Source organism: Hippocampus guttulatus, chromosome 1 (assembly GCF_054856545.1).
Source record: "Hippocampus guttulatus isolate MCC_2025c chromosome 1, RoL_Hgut_1.0, whole genome shotgun sequence".
Taxonomy (NCBI): Eukaryota; Metazoa; Chordata; class Actinopteri; order Syngnathiformes; family Syngnathidae; genus Hippocampus; species Hippocampus guttulatus.
In genome coordinates this window covers 10,353,301-10,372,630 of record NC_141261.1, presented here as the reverse complement: position 1 = coordinate 10,372,630, position 19,330 = coordinate 10,353,301, and the positions used below count along the sequence as shown (strand labels likewise).

At 43.1% G+C, this 19,330-nt stretch overlaps 1 protein-coding gene across 2 annotated transcripts in view; it reads left to right on the top strand.

Moving 5' to 3' along the window:
• The window catches only part of LOC147210340 (uncharacterized), a 39,156-nt gene extending 20,357 nt beyond the window's left edge, over positions 1-18,799 (top strand). Inside the window, exons 5-6 of one of the 2 annotated variants that reach the window (XM_086108859.1) lie at positions 14,374-14,476; positions 18,213-18,799. In XM_086108859.1, the coding sequence (XP_085964985.1) occupies positions 14,374-14,476; positions 18,213-18,260 (151 nt within the window). In that variant the 3' untranslated portion in view covers positions 18,261-18,799. Of the gene's footprint in view, positions 1-14,373; positions 14,477-18,207 lie in introns of both variants that reach the window. The other variant, XM_086108851.1, reaches the window with a different exon arrangement.
• The last annotated feature ends 531 nt before the right edge of the window (positions 18,800-19,330 follow it).

Sequence of the window (19,330 nt, the reverse complement as noted above, 5' to 3'; positions counted from 1 at the left end):
GGACTTTCTATGCTGATCATAAGCATAGTGCTTGCTGTTGGATCTCTTTAACAGAAAGAATTACATCCAAAATATGCTGCCGCACTGCAGACAAAGTTAATTGCGTGCTAAGCAGCCAAATTAGACCATCTGCGTTTACAAACCAAAAAGACATATTGAGTTATCTCAAGCAGTATAATTGAAGTTGTTCTGACAGCTAAGTGTGAAAGAATTTATTCCGGGCAGGAAAATTGGGGATAATGACTTCATCTATACTTGCAGATATCATGTGAGAACAAGTATAAACAACACAGATGATATCTCAAAAGAAATTGACAAGATCACATTATCTCAAGTAAAGCCCTTGAACAGATTACGACGCGATGTTCACTGTTGGCCTGGGTGACAAAAGTCTCTTGATCAATGGAGTCACGGGACAGAACAATGGTACCAGTGTATGCAGTTTAAATGTCACTGCAGAACATCCGAAAAGACTTCATGGTGCTTCTGAAAAGGGCCCGGGAAAAAGGAAAGCCACGCTGGAGTCAAGCCTGGAAAACCAAATTGTGTGACGTTCCAGCTGGAATGTTCAAAGGAGAGTTTTCTGAACCTAGTTGGCATTACCGGTTCCGTAAATGAGTCAGAGGGATGATAAACAAGTCAAGATTATTTCAAATCAGTAACCCTTAAAGAGGACGTATTTTGCAAAAATGCTCATTGCTTGTGTAGACGTTATTGGGTCTCTGGAATGGCTTCCCAATCATCACGTGTGAAATTACATCACCATTCATTTGTTTGTGAGCTGCCCCATTTTAAGAAGACTTTCAAAAGGTTGATAAATGTGCTGTCATTATTGATCCTGATCTCAGACCTTGTAACAAGGCACCTGGGAACTGTTTTCATTTGTGGAAAACTGTCCTAATGCCGCATAGTGTAAACTCTCTGAGTCTGGCCATGAGTCACTATGTGAATTGCTTCCTCATGTCTCAATCCCAAATTTGTGTGTATTAATAGAATTCATCATCTCGAATTCAATCGGCCATAATTTAACATGGGAAAGCTCACAAACGCACAAGATGCATGCACATTTTCCACAGGAAGAGCCCTTGCAGAAATTCAAACGCAGATATACAGATTAACCACACCGTCATGTGCTGACCACATGTCTACCGCGCCACCCTGTTGTTAATATCCAATATTCATATTATTGTTTTGCCCTTATTTGGTGCAACGCCTGCTTGGATAGGAAATAACAGCAGCTGCTACAGTGTGTCGCTACGGACATCCCGCGACAACGGTAGAATGAGAGACGTGCCTCCTCATCGCCCTCCTGTCTCTCCTCCACCCTCCCAACGATGAACAGCCCGAAGCCGTTTTGACGAGCTGTAATTCAGCATGTCATTCAAAAAGAATGTTCCTTGCTCACAAACATCACTCATGTCACAGAAACGGGAAGATTAGCATCCGAACAAGCTTCATGTGACTACCAAATGCTGTGTGATTGATTTGCATTCAGCAAGGGTTCAGGAGGCCATCTGCGATTGATTAGGACCCATTTGGTGTCACATTTCTTGTCGTTTCGTGAAAATTATGTGTGACGCGTCATGTTTGCTTTGCATACTTGCTGGGCGTGACTGTGCTTCAGCACGCTTGCAAAAGTGTGAGTGCAGTGTTTGCATTGTGGGTATTGGTGTCACAATAGTAATCCAAATGGAAATACAAAAATGTTAGCCACTGATTACTAGTGGCATACTCTAAGCGCAAATATTGGGACATAAAGACCATGTCTGAACACCACACTTTGTAGCGCTTTCGTGTACAGTACAATATTAGGGTACGGAAAAACAAAGTTAGCCATGATCTCATTGAAGTCCCACATAAGCAATGTGAAACCGAAATATTATCACTGAGGTTGGCTGGAAAAAAAATACCCCCGTAGGTCGAGCATAAAATATAAATGAATCAATAGTCAAGCCGACAAAGATTGAAACACAGAAACTTTTAGTTCTCAAAAAGCAAGTGCGACCGGTCATTTTGCGCGCTGCATTACTTAGTAACATAAATGCAAAACTAAGGAGCACTGCGAAGCCCCGCCAAAGCCCAACAAACTTTATTTGGATCAGCTTATGTTAATATGGACACCCCGTCTCATGCATATTATGTGTGGAAAATGGAAAAAAGATCGGTGTCTTTTTTATTTTTTTGTTAATGTACACCGGATGTAATGGGCTACATATAGCAAACTAAAAACAAGCATAAACTACTACCTCTACATACTGTAAACTTAAAACATCACAAAAAACACATTTCTTTAATTTTGGGGAGCCACAGATTCTAGTATTGTGTGCGTGCTTATTCAGGGACTAATTGTAGCCTAGGGATACACCAGCTACAACCAGCAGGCAGTAAATTTACTATATGTTTAATCTGGACAGAAACGTAAACGTAAATACTGTTTCTTCTGTTTTTCTTGTCTCATAGAGACAAGTGCTGGGCCACGTTTGGCCAGGAATAGATAATCAGGAGCACCATGTTGGTTGCATGGATACCATGAAGTGGTGAGCAGACTTCAAATGAGACACTCCAAATACACACTCTACTTCGACTGTTTTTTCTGTCTATCGTTCGGTGACGGATTGAATGGAGGGATAGTCTCCAGTTTTTGCAAGTTACATGCGGAAAAAAGGTGGTTACACAAATCAAATGGCCATAACGAGACCTTTGGCATCATTTGGCCCCGTCGAGACCACAGTTCGGGATAACTGATGAGCTTTAATGTTGACGGCATTGATGATCAAACAAACATTTTGTTTGGTTGTTGAGACACTGACTCTGAAGCCAGCCTTCACTGAGAAAGAGATGATAGCAGTGCTATGAGAAAAATGTGAATCATTCCAAATGGCCTCCCCACATGGTTCGCTGTCAAAGAACAAAGCTGTGCCTTGAAAATAAAACAGAAGCACAAACAGGATTTTTTTTTGGGGGGGGGGGGGGGTGCAAGTTATTCCAGAGCAGATGGAGGTAAGCGAGGACATTGTGGGCGGGTGTGCTTGTTTGCTTCATGGTACAGAATTTTTCATGGTGGTTCTGGAGTGATATGGAAATTTGGGACTGGAGGAACAAAAAAATACAGTCGTGTGAGGGCAACTTGGAAGGCTATTGTGCTACGTCAAGGTGTGTCACCTTGGCACCGGCACAATAAGATGCATGACACCGATAGCCCATGTTCTCCTTTCCTGCTCGATTGTTCTGACTTCCCACTTCAGCCTGGATTTTCAAAGCTTTCCCATGCTAAGAAACTGTCTTCACTCAAACAGATTATTTATCTTCACTACCTTAACTTCAATTTTCTAAAGCCTTCAAACAACTAAGCACTGTGTAAACTGGCTGGTGATTAAAGCGGCATGCTCAATACGGAAATAAAGTTGCTATGACCCATCTACTCATGGCTTCTGCTTGGAAAAAATAATAATTAAAAGACAAAAAGTAAAGTCTCAATCATGATCTTGGTTTTCGTCTCCCGACCAAGAATGACTCATAAAAGAGGAGTTATATGTGCAGCAGGAGATGAGGCTTCCCCTGTTTGTCAACTACAGGGAAAGGAGCTCACAAATAAACACTTTTACAATATGTGAATCGAATAAAACAACCTTGAATTGCTGTAGTTTTATTGAATCTCTGGTCGTTCATTCTGTGATATTAAATGGGGAACAGTGAACACAGTAACACCGGAGAGTCTTTGTCCAGAACATGGTTTACTGGAGCAAAGTAAACCCCTGTGCTGCAGTCAGGGCCTGGATGATGACTACAGAGCATTGGAATGTGCAAAAGGGGCAAAGGAGGAAAGAAAACGGGAGCGAAAGTCATTAGGCATGGAGAGGAGTGCTTGCAGAAGGGCGGAGGTGCACTGATAGTGTAAGGAGAAAGGACTTGCAGGATGGATGGCTTCGGGGAAGACGACAGGGCAGCGCAGCTGTAGGTCGGGCTAAAACAACATGTTGTCTTCCGTGACACCAGGGCTTTACCTTCCCACACACTTTACATACACTTCATGCATTTGAAAAGTGAAATGGAATGGGTTCTGTTTCAGCAAGGGCAACAAACTATTTTGCAACTGGCAACAACGATGGCATTCAGTTGAGTGCGGACCTCCGCCAAAGTCCAAAGATGGAGTCCTGCATATGAACATAAAACAGTGATGCAATTTTGTGTTGTTGTTGCCACTTTCAGCTTGTTCGAACAGCAAGTTACTCGCATGAATTGTTTGGCACAGTTTTCAGACCACCTTTCCTAACACAACCTACTCATTTTTTTAAATCAAGGATTTAGGACTAGCCATGGTTGGACATCGGGCCACTAATTGTCAATCAAATCTGCACCATCTGCATGAAAGGCAGCAGCAGGGAATGTTACACCACCTGTGTAGGTATCATCTTTGAGAAATCCTGTATATAAATAGAGTCTTTGATAAATTTCAAGTTTCTGATCTCATCACAGTACAGAAACAGCTCTTATTTAAGTATGAAATGATATAAGATAGAACACCCATGCAGAGAAGGTGTCACTGATAGTCTCATTGGATCTCAGTGCAGGCTTCGATACAGTTGATCAGAATATGCTGCGGAGCAGTCTGGAAACTTGTGTAGGTTTAAATGGAACAGTTCTAAAATGGTTCAGGTCTTTGAGGCAAAGAGTTATTTTGTGGCCAGTGAAAATTTAGAGTCTGTTGAAATTTCCTTGACACGTGGGGTCCCTCAAGGGTCAATTCTTGCACCCTTTTTGTTCAATCTGTCTGTTACCCTTGGGTCAAATGCTTCAGTGGCCTGTCACAGCTATATTTATTAATGTTCCCAAAATAATAGGAATTCAGTTGTCACATTGTGTCACTGTCTAAAGCAAATTAGTAACTTAGAAGTACCAATGTTTTTTGGGGCTAAACCAAAACAAAACTGAGATAATTGTATTTGGCAATAAAGAATAGAGATTTGCTATAGTAAATACTTGGGGCCCTATTTTCATTCCAGGTGCAAATCTAGCACAAAGGGCAGTCTTACACTGCACATGAGTGGAGTTTTCTCTCATTTGGTATTTTGTTGGACTTTGCACTGGTAGTAATGGGACGTTTGCGCCTTTGTGCACCTTTGTGGGTTGGACCGTGGTGTTTTCGCGGCCAATCCGCACTGCATCACCAATTTGCACCAAAATCAGGGCTGTATGGAGTACATGCCCGAGTATGCCGTGCTTGGACATGTGAAAACAGAAACAGACTCACTGGAGTTTGCACATGGCATTGACATGTTCAATCAACTGCAATACCTCCATTTTCCCATGATGTATTGAGCCGTGTGTGTGTGTGTGTGTGTGTGTGTGTGTGATGTTGCACCTTCCAATTGTGTTTGCAAAGATGATAATGATTACAATTCGCTCACTGAATTGATTTCTTCAACGATCAGAGGTATTATCGCATGCCGGTAGTGAATGACATCCGATGACGTCCGTTACACGCATCCATGGAGCTGCTAATCTAAGCAGAACTGCTAAACATCGATGGTGTAATGCAAATTGGAACGCACCAAACTTGGACCACGGCCGGTGAAGTTAGAATTCCACGTGACATTTTATCATCCTGCCAACAAGTAAACAGCTCTCAGACGAATCTTATGGAAGTGTTTTGGGAGTTCAAACATGTTCCCGATGCGACATTAAACTGTCTCCCTGCAGACTTGCCTCATCTGGACACTATGCAGGCGCTCTTTGCATTTGTGCGAGATAGAGCAGAGTTGAACTGCTAAAGATGAGGCATTTTTTCATCAAAAAAATTTCACCAAACATTTGGGGGAAACATCACAGTTGGGTGGCATAGACGTGACCAAAGATTTCGACTTCAACAAGCACAAGATTAACAACACAAAGTTGAAGGATATTCTTTTTTTGGTATTTTAGTAGATGGCCACAAATGAGAACTGCTTCCACCTGGTCTATTTTCACCTAATTGTCAGATGCACCAGGGGCATGTCAAAGAAAAAAGTAGCCTGAATGGCTAGCGAGGTGCAACTCGATCTGTCAAATTCACAAACATGCCAAAAATACTTGGCACACTGCGGTACAAAAGTGAAGATGCACCCATTTTTTTGCCGTGCGCATGTGTACTTGTCTGCCAAAATAGGGTAAAAAAATAACAAAGGTATGAATTTCTATGTGATATCTTGTAACATTGATCATGTCAACCGTGTGTCATATCCTTTGTTTTCTTTGCGATATGGCCCTAATCCTCCTGGAAATGTTCCTTTTTTTTTTAACAAAATATGCTGGGGGACAAAAATCTGGACTAGACTTTGGCCACCGCCAATATAAACTCATAAACAAATTTAAAAAAGAGGAAACAAGCTTACCCAATGATACAAAACCAACTAGAGTAACAGCGACAGCATTAAAACAAAATCAAAGATAACAGCGTACCGTAATCATCAAGCTTTACAGCCTTTTAGTGCTAGATGAAATGAAGCATTGTTGCGTGCTGGTCGTTTGATGTTTATCTGCTACACCACTCACCTTTGCAAGTGAAGAATGGGTTTTAAGTTAGCATTCTTATCAGATGTTAATTTATTTGTACACTTTTAAGACAATTAAAAGGGTTACTTCAACATTCCTGTTGTAAAACAGGTTTTATGAAGCCAACAATTGGATTACTTTTATGACCATCCTCGCTCTCTCTCTCTTTCTCCCTCTCTCTCTCTCTCTCTCTCTCTCTCTCTGTATATTATATATATATATATATACTGTATATATATACATATGTTTTCTGTGTGTGTGTGTATACATATATACATTAAGAATCAGTACATAAAATGTGATCCGGTGTGATTATTCACGCAAACATTGAGGCAGGTCGTACAAACAGTCGGACATGCAAAGGGCTGGGAATGAAGTGAAAGTGCATTTGAAGAAATGATGGAAGGGAGCGCTTCATTAAACAAGAGCTTTAGTGTGCACCCTGAGTCTGATTTATGGCTTTGAGGGAAGAATTTGTGCCTAATTCCTCACTTGTCTTCAGTCCACATAAAGAAGGCACGTATAAACCTGAGCTGAATTGCGGTGCAACCTTTTATTTTCAAGGTCAACACAACTAACACAAAACCACAGGTGGGCTCTTGTTGTGACGCCTCTGAGTATAATCACGGGATCTCCAATTCCAATGTCATCACAAGGCATGAAACTAGTATTGTTAGTGTAGTATTGTTCAATTTATTTTCAATTATCAATGATACATTCATGTCTTTGACATTACTCCTTTCCGACTTGCTTTACTTGTTCTTATCATGTGTTACATAAGTGCGATTTATTCCCAGTACACCACACCCAGGTCAACAATTCTGTCGGACATTTGGAGTGAATTAGTGGGCCTGACCCATTGGGAGAGGACCAATAAGGGAGTGGTGCGTGTGTGTGTGTGTGTATGTGTGTGTGTGTGTGTGTGTGTGTGTGTGTGTACGAGAATGTGAACACATATGTTTTAGCGGTCCACTGCAAACTTCAAAGTAAGTTCACCTGTTATAACAAAGAGATACTCATGGACCAGTGCAGTCGGTTCGCCCTCTTGACAGCCCTTCAAAATGCACATGCTCACACACATGCACACACACACACACACACACACACACACACACGTGTTCTTTGCATATTTAACTTTTTTATACATGTCAGCAGTGCTACTTGAGAAACAACGACAATATTTCAAAGAAAAAACTGTGACATGTAAAATTTGACCGTGGATGCTGCAACAAAGCCCAAATGTTGCCCAACGTAAATCCGACGAGCATGTTTACGTATACGGTATCTCAAAAGTCCAGCGGAATAATCAAATTCTGTCATTAAAGTTTCTCGAACACCATATAAACAAATTTAATGTGTCTTACTAAAAGTGAAAACGTTCGTTTTTATCAACAAAATTCTTGTCTGGTTTCCAGTTCTGATAAAACTGCTGTCGTGTTAGCATCCACGCTAATCTCGTGTTTACAAGCTTGCAGTCATGTCACGCACAATTTTAAGGATTTGTTTATGCAACAGCAACCAGTAACAACATTTAAGTATGTACTTTGACTATTTCCCTGAGCAAGTTATCAATTTTCAGTAGAATCCGTCACGTAAACAGAGCTTGATGGTTGACACAGTTTTCTGTTGCCTCTAATTGGCGAGGCCCTTTTATAAAAGTCAAGGCCAATTAAGATAAGGTATTGGCCACCTTTCCCTTTTGAAAACACACGATCTCATGCTATTTAACATAACTGCACATTTACATATTCATTTTTGAGCATCTTATTGAGAAGCGGACGTTGAAGATGACAACTCCATGTTCAAAAATCAACAGTCAAATCGACAAATATACCGCTATATAGTGGTATATTCTTAAACCCTTTGCACGCTACACTTGCCCAGTGTGAAAGGTACGTGGGTAATGGCATAAGGATTACAGAGAACTGGTGCAACCTCGCTCAGATTTTGAAGAGCTGACATAGCAGCCTACCGGGAACTAAACAGGGAGTCTTTTCCCGCTGGTTTAGACGAGAAGTAGACCACATCTTTGCAAGATGTTTCTGTTATTATCACAAAAGAACGCCCTGGATTTTCTCTATTTGAGGAAGAGGCGGAGGAGGAGTAGACAAGCAGCAGAAAAAAAAGGAAATAGGTGTATCATCTACTAATGACTGTAAGAAGTGAGCGTGACATGCCATTTACTGTAAAATTCTGCCAAAATAGCACTCAAAATCATTGCGCCAGACGCTCTCCTACCGGAGGCGCTTATAGTCGTCACCATGTTGCTGCTCTCAAATGGAACATCTTTTTTAATTGGAGGAGTGACCGACGAATGAGGTTGTTGACGGCTTGAATTAGTTCAAACTTATTTGTAACATGAAAACCTTGCACGATGGTGGCTTTGTAAACGAGAGACCCCCGGCAATTGTTTACTCGGTGTCCAACTATAAGGGGGGCCAGTTTTTGACCCCACCCCAGTTGAGAATCACTGCCAGTGAACTGATTGGGTTGACCGTTCTCACTCACGTCAATTTGAGTTCGCTGAGGTCGGGTTGTTTCTTGGTGCGACTGAGACAATTCCAAATGTGACACGGTCGAACCGCGTTTACGTTTTCACCGCTATAAACGTTCATATTTTACAGTGCTGATTTCGCATCATTCGTTTTCCATTTGCCGATTTTGCTTAAAACCAACACCTTTATAACTCAAACTTCATGAGACTGACCAGATTTTTCCCACAAAATAGCAAAAACGCCTTCGTTACAACAAAGCGTGGCTAAAAGTACCGGTAACTGCCGCCGCGACTCGGCTTATGTACAAAATGGACAGAGCGACTTTCCCCTCCGTTGCTTAGCAACGCTACTGATCGACTCATACACTGTTGTACTTCCGGAGGAAAGTCCTGAGCACATGCTCTGAAAACATGTCTGGTAAATGGAAGCAAATCTGTCTGTCTGTAAAGGCTGTCTTTCACTTTCGAAAGAAAGCTCAGCCGAGAAAACGTATAAATTGACGACAGCTGGCTTCGCCGGTGGCACTGGTAGTTGCCTATGGCGGGTAACAATTGCTCACTCAATGTTTTCATGAAGTAGGAACGCTACGGTTGCTTGTTTCATGTCTTACAAAATCATTATTTTCTTTACACGCACGTTTTTGTAATTGACGTGTTTATGCTGGATTACGTGTTCATGTTGTTTTCTATAAATGTTCATATTGTATTTTACTTCGTAGCTGGCGGACATTTTTCTTGGGAATGGCTACAACGAACTACCGTTATAATGTACAGACTTGTTATGTTCCTCGAGGTACGTTGTCACGAGGTTCGAATGTATTTTCTCAGTTTCATTTGATTAGATTTTCATGCTAACATGTCCATCCAATGAATTCTTCTGACGTCACTGCATGCATTTGTGATGCTACAAGGCGCTTTGTGCGGACCATCACGTGACTGCTGCTGATACTTGTTGTGGATGCCCGGGCGGCGCATCTACGCCTGGACTATGTGTTGACGCCCAGTCATTAAAGCATTCGAAAGACGTTGCACAACTTTGCATTTTTGCCTTATCTCGAAAAGCAAGGTTGATGAGCTATTTAGCAATTCACAAGCTGCGAAAAGACGAAAACCCAAGTTGCAGTATGCTCTCTTCAAGTACGTGCTAGCTATTGCTGGCTATCATCAACAAAATATATCCTAGAACGACTTCCTTTTAATCCACGCCACAGTGCACATTCACACACCGCCTTACAACTCAACAACTGCATGTCATGAATAAATATGTACAACTCATAGCCAAATATTACAGCGATGAGCGGTACATGTAATTAATGACTTTGGGACCCAAGCCAAAACTTCCATCTCAGTAGCCACAGCGCAACTGTGTTATTCGGAAAAGGCAACGTAAATTCCCTTCGCATATTTCCATCCGTGCTCACACTGTGTACACTGTGAGTGTGTGCAGTGTGTGAATTTCAACAGAGCCCATTGCCACGACTGGAGTGCGGCCGTTGTGTACAGTACTTTCCACAAACGAGAATTGCGTAATCATTACAGTCAGTTCCAGCAGCCAAAGAAACTGAAGGTTTGCATGGGTGTAGGCAGACTCTACAAACAATTTACATCCGCCAAGCCTACTTTGTGTGTGCGTGTAGTTGCATCATCTGTCACACTTTTGGATCATAATCAGGCTTGCGGCCGCTTTACTTCATTAAACGGAGCACTTAACCTCATTTTTTTTGTCACAGGTGCACAAAAGCCTATCCCAGATGACTTTGGGTGAGAGGCGGGGTGCACCATGGCCTGGTTGCGGGCCTACAGTAGGGCGCACACAACCAATCATTAACATCTATGGGATGATTGAGACTCTTCGATTAACTTAATCTGCATGCATTTTGTAATGTCCAATAGTCGGAATAGCCCGGAAAAAAAAAAAACATGCAAGTTTGAGGGCAAAGTAAACTTCAAACAAGAAGGCCAAAGCCTGGATTTTGCCACTGTGCTGTTGAGAAAGAAAAAAAAAAGAATTCAACACGAAAATTATTGTATGTATAATCATTCTATCAGACACATCAAATGTATCGGACACACCATCACTAATTCGTTCCAAAGACCATCTGGCAATATAAAGCGCTTTAATGGAGACTCTTTGAATGTCAGTTTGAACAATAATGAGGATTTTTTTTTAGATTGAATTCACTTTTAAAAGCCCACATTTCAAATGAGCCGGGCTTCTCAGAGCAGTGACAAATTATTCAAACAGAACATTCAATGTACTTAAAGTGTTTGAATCTCATACGTTTCGGAAGCCTGCTGCGACTGAGGGAGCAAAGTTTGATGGAGGTACATGAGCATTTTTCATGATCTTCTTTTGATGATGTCAGGTTGTCAAGCAGGCTTATTTGACTGTGCTTCATGTTTTTAGTCTCCTTCAGGTTTTCACATGATATTGAATGATCAAAATAAGTGTCAACATTCCAAAGAACAACCATTGGGTCGTCCCAAAAAGGCATCTGGTCCCAGAGCAGCTTTCGATTCGCAGGATCCAGAGTTCATTCCACAGAGCAAATTGTTTGGGATAACAAAACCGGGTAGACGGGTTTGACGACACGTGTTGTGGCCTGGAGGAGAATACCTGAAGATCAGTCAGCGGTTTAAAAGGAGTCAGGATATAGTGAGACACAAATTTGGGGAAGAAAATTGCAAGGAATGAATGCTTTGGGAGGTATGAGAGCTTAGCAAGGTGCGGCGCAGTGAGCAGAGTTGTTATTTCCTACCCACCGAGTATGCCGCGGAGAGATAACAATTCAACACTTTTTTTGCACAGCATGTGGGAATTTGGAATGTGTTTTTTCTCAGAGAGGCATTGTTTTAGATCGCGGCGGCTACACCTCTCATGTTGCTCGCTCCCCCTGCTGACCAATAAGACCCCATGAGTGCAGTAACAACATGCCGACACCCCGGCCCACTGCTTTGAAACACAATCTTGGCTACTTGGTTATCTTCACTGGATGTCTCTATATTTTCCCCACTCGCTCGCTCACAAACTACACACACACCGAACGCTATGCAATCAGTCACAGCAGACACATGAAGACACTTACACACAGCGGGGCTGGGGCCGACTATTTCGCAATGTAGGGGAGTTGGAGCTCTGTGAAGGAAGACTCCATCTGTATGGGAAGGAATATTGCACGGTATTTCTTTTGACAGCCTTTACCTGGCACACCTGCACCACACTGCCCCCTACTGCAACCATGACACGCAAAGCAAAAAAGTTAGAGACTTGCGTCAATCACGTTTGGATCACTTGGGTGAGGAAGACTTGCAGGAAGTAACAGTCAAGCACATAATTATTCATACCGTGGCCCAATTTTGAGTTCAAGTTTTATTTGGCAAAGGTGAAATCAAAGCTGGAGGTGGCACAACAACGATTCAAATCACTGTAAAAGTCAAATAAAATACATTTTATAGGCCGCTTGAGTGAAGGCCAGTTAAGACTGTTGAGCCCAGCGCATGTGCTGGAAATAAATAGAGTTATTTGAGAAAATCTAAACATGGTACACAAAGGTGTACAGTTTGGTGTAAATCCAAATTAGGAATTAATGCTCGACTGCATTCCGTTCATTTTCGTTGGCCATGGCACAATATCCAGATGTCTCCGGAGCACAGTGGCAGAAGAACAAGCCCCCATTGTGCAGCTCATCTGCACGGGCGTGTAACCTGATGCTGTTATGTAATGCTTGGCTCGGGCGATTTGCACATCTGAAGAATGAAGCCCAGGGATGTTAAGCCAATCAAGGAGAAAATATGCAGGATGTTTGTAGTGATTTCCTATTTTTGAGGGAAGTATGCTGTTTTCTCCATTTTGGTCAATGAGTCAACCTCGACAAAGTGTTTCCACAGAGTTTCTATGTGCCCACACGACTCGTTTTCATGACTGGCGCAGACCTCCGTGACGAAATAGCTCCATGCGGCTTGCTCTTCGTTGGAGCTCAGCCACTCTAGTTATCCAGTAAACCGTTGATAAATAAGTCAGGGGGTAAGGGTCGTCTCGACAGAGTGCTGACTAAATAAAATGGGTGAGATGACATCATACATAGTCGTTGAATGTGTTTCGTTGTACATGGGGCATGTCCCACATACTGAGAGATAAAAATCTTTGTCCACCCTGATGGAGTTGAGAAAATATTTTTGAAAATAATAATATAATATGAGATAAAATAAATGAAGGCGGCCCGGTGGACCAGTGGTTCGCGCGTCGGCCTCACAGTGTAGAGGTACCGGTGTGGAGGTTCAACTCCTGTGTGGAGTTTGCTTGTTCTCCCCGGGCCTGCGTGGGTTTTCTCCGGGTACTCCGGTTTCCTTCCACATTCCAAAAACATGAATGGCAGGTTAATGGAACACTCCAAATTGTCCCTAGGTGTGAGTGTGAGCGCGCTTGGTTGTTCGTCTCTGTGTGCCCTGCGATTGGCTGGCAACCGGTTCAGGGTGTCCCCCGCCGACTGCCCGAAGACAGCTGGGATAGGCTCCAGCACCACCCGCGACCCTTGTGAGGATAAAGCGGATCGGAAAATGAATGAATGGATGAATATAATATGAGATCAAATAAATGGTGGCACGGTAGTCGAATGGTTAGCATGTTGGCCTTATATTGCAGAAGTGCAGGGTTCGATTCCGGCTCCGGCCTTCCTGTGTGGTGTGTGCATGTTCTCCCCGTGCCTGCGTGGGATTTCTCCAGGTACTCCATTTTCCTCCCGCATTCCCAAAACATGCATAGCCGGTTGATTGAAAGCTTTAAATTGTCCCTAGGCTGGCAACCAGTTCAGGGTGTACCGCGCCTACTGCCCGAAGACAGCTGGGGTAGGCGACAGCACGCCCGTGACCCTCGTGAGGGTAAGCGGATTAGCAAATGGATGGATGGATAAAATGAATCTGTGTTATTAATGCAAGACAAAAGAAAGTCAGTTATGGAAAGTGCAGACTCAGGAAATCAAATGGCAGTAAAAACTGGAGAAATAAAATGGAGCTTTGGAACAAACAAAAACTCCTGACTTTGACCTAATGACCTAAATGTGAATAAATGTCCACAATTTGAAAATCACTCAACAAAGAAAAATATGAAGCATGCCTTTGTTTTATCATCCCACTGATTTTAAATTTCACAACCGATTTTAGCAATCGAGTTGGAACCAGAGTCCACTTGGTGATGCTTTATATTAATGAATAAATCAGGAAACAATCAGGAATTCCCCTCCAATTTCATGACTAATCCTGCCTTCCTTCCTCTAAGGCTCCCCTGATAAGGCCCACTTTCAGCTGCCCTTGTGGACACACGTCCTTATCTGTGCTCTTGTTGTGTTTAGGTACAAACAGCACATTCCTGCGGGGGAGAGAGGCGTGCGCCGTTGGATCAGAACACAGCCCTCAAGTTGGAAGGTCAGACAGCGATGGAAGGGAGGATTGAAGGTAAAAAGAGTGTGGGAGGGAATGGGTGAGGGACGGAGGGAGGGCGAAATGAGCGAGAAAAAAAAAAGGCGCCGCACACAAGCTCTGGGTGGGAAGAATGGGCGAAGTGGGGAGTACTAAATCATGGGGCGTCTGAAAGATAGACGACCCTGGGAAGAAAGAGCAGTGGCAGAATGTCACTGTAAAATGTAAACTGCAGTCGCAACTGGAGGGGAGTCGTGGAGAAAAAGCAGGAAGGTCGATAAGAGCCAAGCGAGAAGAAGACTGCATAATTACCGCTTGGCACACAGCCGCAGTCGCGGCGTAAACAGTCTTAATGAGAAGCCGTGGCGGAGAGGACGTGGGAGGCCGCGAAAGTCAACTTCTTCCTTTCCCTGCACTGTGATTGGTCATCGGCTGCCACTCCCAAAGTCAAAAAGACAAGTGACAAGACGTCCAGAAAGAAAAATTAATTGAGAACGCATTTGACACGGAATGACAGTACCCCACCTGGTGGCACAGTTTTCCGTTTGTGACCATTTACATTTTCTATTTAATACAGAGCAGACAAATAAATCGGTCCCATCGTCCTGCTTTTTTTTTGAATACAGCTAACTTTAGGAGTGATTTTCTTGCGCTCCTCTGCAACATGCTTAAATAATACGAACTGGTTCTTTTGATGAGGCACAGAAGAAACGGTCCCGCAGCAGATCGCCGTTGTTGCCAAACAGCAGCAGCCCCTCGAGACTGGGCCTCTTTGGAAAGACAAATCTCCCAAGAGCACCTTCGCTTCAGCTTTGTGGAAAATGGCATCGAGTCAAGGAGAGACGAAAAGGTTCTCTATTTCAAAAAAAGGAAGAGAAAGCACTGGTTCAAATCAATTTAATTCCAATTTTCCAAACCAGCCTATGGGCGAGTATTGCTGATGCAGCGTGAAAGTACTATTTACTGAAAAAAGGACAACAAAAAGCATTCCTTCCATCTATGGGTACTTTTCCCATTCATTTCAATCAGGTTGTTTATCAACAGTGAGAAATTACTTTCAAAACTAATGTGGATGTGGAAATTCACTGCACCGAGTCCTCTTTCTTAAATGTTAACTTGGCATTTTGTTTTTATTTATTTTTGGGATTTGAACTTCTTTCCTTCAGGTCATCTCTTGTCACACAACTGTGATGTGAACAGATTGTTGTCAGTTTTATGACAAATGACATAACTGTTGTCTGTATTTGGGATAACAACGTTGCTGAAAGAGAAGTCCAAATGTCAATAAAAACGTTTTTTTTCTTCACATTGACATTTTTGTATGTTTGAACATCAGCGAGCCACAAAGCACCTCTTTGAGTCCTCGTGGCCCAAATGAGAAGACAGCGAGCACCAAGCTCCAAAAGGGTCAGGGTGTAACCTCCTGACATGTCAACGTTTGACTGCCAGACAGACAAATTCCTGGAGCAGATCTTAGCAGCACGGTGGGAGGCGTCCAAATTGTCATTTTGCATTTTCATATACATATGCCGCAGCTCGTATACATATGTGATATTTTTCAACTCGGTGCATGTCGTATCACTCACTTTCAAAATGTGGTACGGGGGGCTGGGGGGGGGGGGGGGATGCAGCCACGCAGGAGCGTGTTTGCCTGCGAATTGTAGAGGTGACAAAGGCCGTCGCGCAAAGTCTCACATGCTGTAGCTTGAGAGCCCACTGCTCTTTGCACCATTTGTGATCCATTAAATTCATACGCGGCCGCAGTGACGTGGCATGGAAAAAAAAAGAAGAATGGGAAGACAGAAATGTAAAAAAAAAAAAAAGGGGGTGGAAAGACTTTGGAGAACTTAATGCTTTCCAGACGTGCATATGGTCGTTAAGGATGTCTGAGGGCGGCGACGAACAGGCGAAAGGTATACAAGAGGACTTCCTGAAAGAAAGGATAGCCTTATTTGAGAGGGATTTCCCTCAAGCTTCCTCCGCTCCATTGAAAACGTCTCATTTCATGTGAGGCAGCCGTTGGGTAGCCGCAATGTGATTATATGGTAGGAAAGAGTCGGTCATCTGAAATAGACTCCAAATTCAAAAGGCACTCAAAAGATGGGCTGGGAAAACCAATGCAGACCAAAAAATAGGGATGACTTTTCATTTCAATCTCGCTTTTCAAGTTATATAACTCTCTACTGCGCACTCTGCAGCACTACTTACTCCTGATATATTTGCTGTCGATGAACAGTTACTGGGCTGCCGTCCATTTAAGAAGCTGTACTCGATTAGATTCTTCTTTTTTTAGAATTACCGGGCTGTAATCTGTGTAAACGAGACTATTTTTTTGTTCCGCTAGGCAAACGGAAATTGTTTAGCTTACCTTTGACTGCAAACAGCTGCTTCGATATAAAATGGTTCTTTGTCTACTGCACATGTGCCTTGCAATTGACAGTGGAGCAATCCAGAATGGACGCCAACTTTCTCCCAAAGTCAGATGGGATCGGCTCCAGCTCACCTGCAACTCTAACGAGGACGAGCACCACACAACCCACATGATTGGATGGATTCGGTTAGCTCAAGGGAACAACACACCCCGTGAAGCATGGAGGACATTACTTGAGCAAATCAGCCCAATCGATGCTTGAAATATGTTGCATCATGTTTGATCTGAGGTCGCGACAGCAAGTCATTCACATGATGAACAAGTGCATCGGTTGTAGACAACAATCTAGCATTTGTTCAGCCTTGCTGGAGATCTTTGTTTGTTTGCTGGAGCCTATCCCAGCTGTCTTTGGGCAGAAGGCGGGGGACACCCTGAACTGGTTGCCTGCAGGGCACACAGAGACAAAATACCATCCACGCTCACACTCAAACTTAGGGACAATTTGGAGTGTTCAATCAGCATGCCATGCATGTTTTTGGAATGTGGGAGGAAACCGGAATACCCGGAGAAAACCCACACAGGGCCGGGGAGAACATGCAAACTCCACACAGGGAGGCCAGAGCTGGGATTGAACCTCTCTGCACTGTGAGGTTGACGCGCTAACTACTGGACCACTAGGCCGCCGAACGTAATTCAGTGCTTGCTAAAAGAATATCGCCAACTAAAATTTCGTTTCAACATAGCAGCTTCAGTGTATTTGACAATGGATGTACATGGTTCACATTTATGTCAGATGCAAGAAATGATGAGTTGCCAAATTTAAAAAAAAAAAGGAGGAAGTCCCATGAATTTGTCAAAAGCAACCGTCTTGTTATTGGCCGACCCTTTCAATCATGTGCCATGTAGAGAAACAGCTCCCTCTCACACACTTTGCTCTCAATGGATGATTCTTCCCCAGACCATCTTGGCCAGTTCGTACATTCCTTGTGACCGGACAGTGGTCATTTTTCCACTCACTCCTTTTCAGGCTTTTTGTCCTTAACTATGAAGTGCCTTGAAGGACTTTCTTCATTGTACACTCAAACGAGCCCATTGTGTCCAAAAACATCTCTCGCAGCAGCTCGACGCCATGGGAGTCGAGCACAAATAAAAAAAACTCAACTGCGGCGACTGCGGTGTGGTCTTGCACACACTTGTGAAATGTGGTGTGTCAAATCCAGCAGGGCTTTGCCAGGAGGCTTCTGAACGGGGCCCATGGTGTGTGCTCAAAGGAAGGGTAAAAATAATAGCCTGCCGAAACGGAGGCCTTTTTTTTCCCAAAATTAACTGATGTGTTTCCTGTTGCCGTGGAAACGCAGCGAGGACTCAGTTTGGAATTTTTTTTTTCTGTTCCTAGCACAGCTCGGCATCAGTCAGAGGGAGGAGGTTCTGGGAGCAATTACAGAGTGAAGACGCGGGTTGCGATGGGAGAGAGGAGACGCGGTGGCCTTAATGTCTGCATGGAAGAAAGAAGCTGACAGGGTGAAAAAGAAAGTGATTTAGACAATTTATTCACTCTTGTGTAAGCACTATAAGGAGGGGAAGAAAGAAAAAAAATGTTCCACCCCATTGCACTGTAAAATGTGTTACGTTAAGTAACGCACGATCCTCTTGGTCAGATGCTGGCCTTTTTGGAAGCTCAGTTCCAAACTTGCCTGAATGCTCATCTAATGTCAACACAACCGCAAGAGAGAAACACGATGTTCCCATTCAGAATTCATGTCTCCATTTCATGTGCAGGAGTACTCTTGCATCCTATCGAAACAACTGCCACCTAGAAGTGTAAATCATCGCACTCCGCCCAGCCAGCTTCTGCACTGAACAGCTCGAACCACTGTACAGACAGTGTGTACACATTTCAGGTCCAGCCTGGTTGTGAGCCAGATAGACAGACAGCTAGCTAGCTAGCTAGCTAGCTAGCTAGATAGATAGATAGATAGATAGATAGATAGATAGATAGATAGATAGATAGATAGATAGATAGATAGATAGATAGATAGATAGATAGACAGCTAGCTAGCCAACTAGCTAGATAGATAGATAGATAGATAGATAGATAGATAGATAGATAGATAGATAGATAGATAGATAGATAGATAGATAGATAGATAGATAGATAGATAGTAAAATGGATTCAACAAATGGCATATTGTTAAAAAGGTCACTTTTCGACGTCACTGTGCCCATAACGTTATGTAACGTGACATTAAAGAGACTGCACACATCTTTTGTGTCTGTGTGTGTGTTTGAGCCAAAGAAGTCTCTCTATAGAATGCGCGAGGGGGTTCAACAGCTCACATTCCCAGATGGGCGTTCCCTCTCATTTGATGATAAAACCCTGTGTCTAAAAGTGTTGTTACAAATATCATATAGCAAAATAATCGCTTCCTTATGTGTCCCACCCCCAGTGCCCCACCCTGAAAAGACCAGACTACATGGACTCACTCCACCCATGCATGCGACCTCTGACCACCAGGAAG